Below are 7,772 nucleotides of genomic sequence, written 5' to 3'. Positions count from 1 at the left end.
CTCGGAGCCAGCCCCACAGCCAGAGGCACAAATGTCAGCCGTGAAGGTTGTCTCAGTGATATTTTATGAAAAAATCCCTTCGCCCGGATTTCTTCTCCTGAGAGGCCTCAGAAAAGAAATGTAAACAATAATTATCTGATTGCTTGGAATGGGGTTTGGAGGCTGCTCACCAAGAGGTGCATCTTTGATTTGGTTCCATGTGAATTGTTTTTACTTCATGACCAATCCCATTCCAGCTGTGTCAGACTCTCTGGTCAGTCACAAGATTTTATTATGCATTCCTTTCTAGCTTTCTGATGTCTCCTTTCTCTTTCTTTAGTATAGTTCTAATATATAATTTTCTTTTAATATAATATATATAATAAAATAATAAATCAGCCTTCTGAAACATGGAGTCAGATCCTCGTCTCTTCCTTCAACATAAGACCCCTGTGAACACTGTCACAGCCAGCCAGTCTGAACACCCCAGGAAAGTCATCCCAGCGACCCCCAGGAGCCTCGTTGCATCTCTGAATCAAATACTTAAATTAATTTACAATAAATTAACTTACATTGTGCTCGCAGTGTGCAGAGACAGCTGCGAGCAAGGACGTGAGCCCCAGCAGCAGCATGGAGAGTTAGCTTCAAACCAGAGGAGTGACAGAAACAAATCAGAGCTGGGAAAAAAACCAAAGTGAAGAATTTACTCATTTTCTAAGCTTGGGCACAAAGCCTTGGTCCTGTAGCTTTCCTAAGAAGGTGACCTGGTGAGTGATGGGACACTGTGCTGGGCCTGTGCAGGGAAATGCCAGAAAGGGGGATGACAGGACAGAGCCAGCACACTGCCAAAAAATGATGAACTTCCTCAAAAGCTTTCCTGATCCTCTCATTTACAATCTAAACTCAAGAGGGAATGGTGATTTAGGGGTTGAACGGTGATTTTAGTGGTTTGCCTGTGAGGGATAAATAAATGTCACCCACAGGGACACCAGGGAGCAGGAGAGGGGCTGGAAGTGACAATGGCAGAGGCGAGGGGAGGTGCCTTCCCCAGGTGTGAAAATGCTTGGGGGGTGGGGGGTTGTTTTTTTCCCCAAACCTGAATCAAATACTTAAATGAATTAATAAATAAACTCATATTCCCCAAGGTAAGCCAGTTCTGCCCATAGCAGCACTTAACAAGTGACCTCACCCTTCTTTATCCCAATCCAGAGGAGAGGGATGGGGGGCTGGGGACAGACAGACAGACAGACAGACAGACAGACAGAGAGGCGGCTGGACAGGGTCTGGCTGGGTCAGGGGGACAGTGAGGATCTCACCTGGGTGCCTCAGGACCCTGCTCCCCCTGCAGTGAGCTGGGCAGGGTGGTCCCATGGCACACCAAGGCAGGAAGCCCCTGAGGCTGTCAGGCCCTCACTCTGCTGGCTGAGGGGCATCTGGCTTCCTCCAGTGTCAAACACAATCCCCAGGCTCATTATTTTCCTTGCTAATAATTAGTTTTTAGTCAAAGCTTTACTCCAGCTAATGAAAAGGTGAGCTGGGGGTCACCCACATACCCAGAACACAACAAGAAGTAGATGCTGTGGGAGGCTCAAGGTGCTGCTCTTCCCAGGGGCTGCTCCAGTGAGGAAGAGGAGGCTCCACAGGATCTGAACTACCCTTCAAAGGACAGGGAGCATGGGGGGAAGGTCTCCTACCATGACTTTGACCCCTCTACTAGTTATCAGCACCTTCAGATGCTGGATCGTCCCTTGGCTTGGTGTGAGGTGGCTCTGAGGCTCCTGTTCAGGCTGAATTTATCAGAATTTTACCAGGTTGAATTTTACCAGAATTGTGGGGAGCAGAGTGTGAACGTTTATGGCTTCATTTATGGCACCATTGAGGGCTCTGCTGCCAGGCTTTGCTCTTCCTGGGGACATCTCCAGGGCCACGGAGATGCTCTGAGGAAAGGCTGACACAATGCTCAGCTGGGAGGAGAGAAGGCTCAGGAGAGACCTCAGAGCTCTGCCAGGGCCTGAAGGGGCTCCAGGAGAGCTGGAGAGGGACTGGGGACAAGGGATGGAGGGACAGGACACAGGGAATGGCTGACTCCTTCCCAGAGGGGTTAGATGGGATATTGGGAAAGAATTCCTCCCTGTGAGGGTGGGCAGGCCCTGGCACAGGTTGCCCACAGAAACTGTGGTTGCTCCATCCCTGGAAATGCCCAAGGCCAGGCTGGGCAGAGCTTGGAGCTTGGAGCAACCTGGGAGAGTGGAGCTGCCCCTGGAACCTGGCCACAAGGTGTCCCTTTAACCCAACTCATTCTGTGACCCCCACAAGTGGCTGGCAGCCATGGGGTGCAGCTGTGAGCAGCACTTCCAGAAGGAACAGACCCAGAGTCTGCTCATGGCGCTGGTCCATCACCCATTTCACCCCCAGCTCCCTTCTCCTGCCATCCTGCACAGACAAGGGCCCAGGGCTGTGCCTCTGCCCCTGTGGGTGTTGAACTGCAGGCACAAGGGGAGGGAGCACTGAGACCTCAACACAAAGCAGCCTCAGAACCAGAGCAGTGTGTGGTGGCCAAGGGCCTGCAGCTAACCCTGAGTGTGTGATGGTCACAGGGCCTGCAGCTAACCCTGAGTGTGTGATGGTCACAGGGCCTGCAGCTAACCCTGAGTGTGTGATGGTCACAGGGCCTGCAGCTAACCCTGTGTGATGGTCACAGGGCCTGCAGCTAACCCTGAGTGTGTGATGGTCACAGGGCCTGCAGCTAACCCTGAGTGTGTGATGGTCACAGGGCCTGCAGCTAACCCTGAGTGTGTGATGGTCACAGAGCCTGCAGCTAACCCTGAGTGTGTGATGGTCACAGGGCCTGCAGCTAACCCTGAGTGTGTGAGGGTCACAGGGCCTGCAGCTAACCCTGAGTGTGTGCTGGTCACAGAGCCTGCAGCTAACCCTGAGTGAGTGATGGTCACAGAGCCTGCAGCTAACCCTGTGTGATGGTCACAGGGCCTGCAGCTAACCCTGAGTGTGTGCTGGTCACAGAGCCTGCAGCTAACCCTGAGGTGCCACAAGGACTCTGAGCCACAACCCCAGCACTGCCAGGACAAGATTTTGCTGGGAACATTCCCAGCAAAGAGGGTCACAAATGCTCCAGGGATGTGTGGTGGGATCAGCTCACCCAAGTGTGTCGCAGACATCTTCTCATGAAAAATCCTTTCCTTGGGATTTTTCCTCCTGAGAAGCTGAGAGGCCTCAGGAACAAAATGCAAACAATGATTATCTGCTGCTGTGGAATGCAACAGGTGCATCTGTGATTGGTCTCGTGGTTGTTTCTAATTAATGGCCAATCACAGTCAGCTGGCTCGGACAGAGCGCCAAGACACAAGCCTTTGTTTTTCATTCCTTTCTATTCTTGTCTTAGCTAGCCTTCTGATGAAACCTGTTCTTGTACTCTTTTAGTATAGTTTCAATATAATATATATCATAAAATAATAAATCAAGCCTTGTGAAACATGGAGTCAGATCCTCATCTCTTCCCTCATCCTCGGACCCCCGTGAACACGGTCACACAGGTGTGCTGTTTTATATGTCAGGGTCTCCTTCAGTGAGCAGAGGGTGCAGGGATATCAATCCAACCCTCTGAGCTGTTGGGAGCTTCCCTTCACCCTTCCCCAAGGTGTTCCCCCTGCCCATTCCCCTGCACAAGCCCTGGGCTCTGCCTTCCTCCCCCCAGAGAAGAGTCTGTGCAAAGAACCAATTTTATTCACACAGGCACGTCAGACAGCAAAGAAACACAAAACACACAGGGAGGCTCCACGTCCACACACACCGTCACTATTAACAATATTTCAGAAAGAATAAATAAAAGTGCTGTTGCTATAGGAGCCCACAAGGACGAAGCTCTCCTCTGTTCACAGGCACAGCTGACCTTGCACACCTCATCCTCCCCAGCTGCTCCTCCTCAGTTTGAGAAGTACTTCTCCAGCACCTTTGTTAAAAGCCCTGTCTCCTGCAAAACAAAACCCAACAGTGAGAGAGGGGGCACGCACACAACCAGCACCATCCCCACGCTGGGCAGGGCACACAAACACCCCATGGCACCCTCACTGCCCACTGCCAGCCACAGGCCCCCTCAGGGCACATGAGAAGGACAGAGCCAGGAGCTTCACAACCACAGCTCAGATGTTGAGGGAAACTTCATCCCAGGGAGGCAGCAGCTGCTGGTTGAGCTCCAGGGCAGAGCAGTCACTGACATAGTCTCTGAAAAATCCCTTCACTGGGATTTCTTATCCTGGGAAGCTGAGGAGCCACAGAAATGAAATGTAAACAATAATTATCTAATTGCTTGGAATGTGGTTTGGAGGCTGCTCACCAACAGGAGCATCTTGGATTGGTTCCATGTGAATTGTTTTTACTTCATGACCAATCCCAGTCCAGCTGTTTCGGACTCTGGTCAGTCACAAGTTTTTATTACCATTTTTTTCTAGCCTGATGTCTCCTTTCTCTTTCTTTAGTAGAGTTTTAGTATATAATTATAATATAATACATATAACAAATATAATATAATAAATATAGTATAATAAATAGAATACAATATAAAATATAAAATAAAATAAAACATATTAATTAATATAATTAATAAATTATATTATTACACAATAAATGTAATAAATATAATACAATAACTATAATATTATATCATATGGTATACGGTATAATATAATATGGTATGATATATTATATTATATTATATTATATTATATTATATTATATTATATTATATTATATTATATTATATTATATTATATTATATTATATTATATTATATTATATTATATTATATATCAGCCTTCTAAGAACTTGGAGTCAGTTCTCATCTCTCACCTCATCCTGGGACCCACAACAACACCACAACAATTAATAACCACAAGCCTCATTCAGCAGAGAACGTGAGAGGGCAGAAAGAGGCAGAAAACACAGCAGGGAAGAGGCACAGAGGTTTTGTGGGATTGGCACTGAGCACAGGCAGAAGGGCTCTCCCCAAACCTGGAGCTGCTCCGTTCCGTGGGGAGTCAGTGCCACACACCCCAGGAGATGACAAAGGATGGGGAGAATCCTCCTCTGCCAGCCCCATCTCTGTCACACAGGGCAATGAGGCTCTCTCAGCTTCTCGGGAGAAAAACCCTGGCAAAGGGATTTTTCAGGAAATATCCCAGTGAAGCCTCAGCACGCTGAGAGCCAAACCCTGATGGGACATACGTGGCTGGAAAGCTGAGATGGAACCAACGGATCCTGAGCAAGGCACGGACAGGGAGTTGCAGGGCAGAGCCATGCAAAGGCTGTGAGGGATGAGGGAACACAGAGGCAGCTCTGAGAGGGACGAGGGAACAGCACACAGAGCAGCTCAGGCTGGCTGCTGACACCTGGTGTCCAACAACAGCCACGCTGAGGGCAAAGCTGGCACGGTGGCAGGGGTTTGGAGTGGCGCTGTGACTACCACAGAGCAAGAACAGTTTTTCTAGGTGGGTCACACAGACCAGTACAAGGTGGGCAGCACTCAGAGGCAGTTCTGGAATACCCACAGCAGCCCAGATGTGAGGCTGCCCTGGGGATGGGTGGAGAAAGGAGCAGGAGGGCAGGAGCTGGGCAAGGGAAGTGCTCAGAGGTGCCCAAGGAGCAAAGCCAGAAACAGAACCCAGCAAGGTGCCCAAGGGGACCAGGGCATTGAGCAAGGAGAGGCTCCAGGCTTTGGGGAGAGAAAGTGAGGGGCAGGAGCCAGTTTCACACCAAGCAGCCCAGCTGTGATGGGCACACCACCCACCTGGCCCCAGAGAGGCAGCAGCACCTGCACGGGCACACACAAATCACCCAGCAGAGCAGGGCTGTGGCAGCAGTGCCACACTGGGCAGCACCCAGCCCTGGGCTCTGGGAATGGCACTGCCAGGGCTGGCAGGGCTCTGGCACACCCAGCTGGAGCCTGTGGCACAGTAACAGCACTCTGGGCAGCCCCTGCACAGACACACCTGTGCCCGAGAGGAGCAAGCCCTGCCCAGCAGAAACAGCTTTACCTGCATGCAGGGCTGCTGGATGGCTCCTCAGGCACTGCCTCAGTGGGACAGCACAGGTGGCACTGACCCCGGAGGATTTCATCCTTTTTAGACTCCCAGTTACTTCTGCAGTGACTGGAAAGGGTGAGACACCAGGGAGGTGTGCAGGAGGCAACAGACAAGCAGAGCCACACAGCCTAATTCTATTTATGGATGCAGAAATTCCATCTCTGGACTGAGCAATTCAATCTGTGCATCCTGCCCGAGGATCTGTGCCTGTGCATTGCTCCCAGGGGCAGGTTTTCCACCAGGAGCTGGGGGAGCTCCAAGGTGAAAGCCACAGTGAGGGTGTGCTGATGCACAGCGGCACCAGAGGAGCTCCTGCCCTCTCCCTGCTCCCCCAAACCCACTCTGCAGCAGCAGGAGCAATGCACAGCTACCCTCTGCAAGGCTCTGCACCCTCAGCATCGAGGGATCCCAACCACAGGGACACAGAGCCAAAGCTCTTTGCTTCACAGATGCTTTTCCCGTCGCACACTGTGTCCCCTCTTGGTCTCCTGCTGTGGCAATAACAGGGAGAGAGGATTTCCCTGTCCCTGGAAAGGGGACACCATCCTCTTCTGCATCTGGCTGAGGAAGATCCAGATGTTTATTAACAACCCCTGGACACCTCTGCTGCCACAGCTCCATTGCAGATTTACCTGCTCATCCTCACACCCCTCCCAGGCACCTGGGACTATTTGTCACTGCCCAGCCGGGCACAAGCCTCAGGACACTTCTCCTCTCTCCCTTTGGGGTTGGTCTTTAAAAGTGGCTTAAGAAGAGTTAAAAGGGAGGGTGAAGAGGGGAGTGCACCTTCAGCTGTGCAGGTTCTCCCCTCACCAGCACAGCTCCTCCACCTCCCTGTAGCTCAGTAAACGTTCACCTGGCCAGTGAGGTCGTATTTCCCTTGGTTCTCATCCAGCAGCCTTTCCTGCAAGAGGATTTTCAGGAGCTCCCGGGTCAGCAGTTCCATCATGTCCTCCAGCAGGGCTCGGAGAGAGGGACCGAACACCACGGGCACCGCAGGCTCCTCGGCAGCCTCCAGGTGTGGGGAGCCCGTCACGCTCTTCTTGCCCATGAAGTGACCTGCAGCAGCACACACGGCATGTCTGGGGGGACACGGGGCTGCAGCTGGGCTGGCACCAGCACAGGGAGCACCGAGTGAGCTAATGCCCAAAGCAGCGAAGGGAAGAGAAACCCAGAAACGCCAGGTGCTCGCTAGCTCCACGCGGGATTTTGGGGAAACTTCACTCTGTGTTCGCATTAACAAGATCTCTGGGCTTACAGAGATGCTGAACCTCACACCCAGGGATGCTGAACCTCACACCCAGGGATGCTGAACCTCACACCCAGGGATGCTGAACCTCACACTCAGGGATGCTGAACCTCACACCCAGGGATGCCAGACCTGCTGGATGTGACTTCACCCCTGCCCATCGCGCACTGCCAGCATCCCGTCCCCGGTGGGAGCAGCTCCCGAGGCAGCCACAGGACGGGACGGGATGTGGCCGTGCCCGCACCTCCCGCGTGTCCCCGCGTCCCCGCCCGGTACCTGTGGCCCAGAGGTTGCCGCGGGGGTTGACCTTGATCTTGGCGGCCTGGCTGCGGTGCTCGGCGAAGTCGAGGTGCACGGCGGGTCCGAGCGCGGCTCCGCACAGCAGCAGCAGCAGGCAGCGCAGCGCCATCGCCCCGGGACACGGACCCGCCGCCCGCCCGGTTATAGCG

General features: G+C 52.5%; 1 protein-coding gene across 1 annotated transcript; it reads right to left on the bottom strand.

The window, feature by feature from the left end:
* Nucleotides 1-3,700: 3,700 nt before the first annotated feature.
* Nucleotides 3,701-7,772, bottom strand: NMB (neuromedin B). Its single transcript, XM_063170157.1, has 3 exons — nucleotides 7,600-7,772; nucleotides 6,931-7,133; nucleotides 3,701-3,967 (listed from the first exon to the last, which is right to left on the bottom strand). The coding sequence occupies exons 1-3, from the start codon at nucleotides 7,730-7,732 to the stop codon at nucleotides 3,920-3,922; spliced, it is 384 nt and encodes a 127-aa protein (XP_063026227.1). The 5' UTR covers nucleotides 7,733-7,772; the 3' UTR covers nucleotides 3,701-3,919.

This window comes from Melospiza melodia, chromosome 15 (genome assembly GCF_035770615.1).
Source record: "Melospiza melodia melodia isolate bMelMel2 chromosome 15, bMelMel2.pri, whole genome shotgun sequence".
Lineage (NCBI taxonomy): Eukaryota > Metazoa > Chordata > Aves > Passeriformes > Passerellidae > Melospiza > Melospiza melodia.
This window is presented reverse-complemented; position numbering and strand designations above follow the sequence as displayed.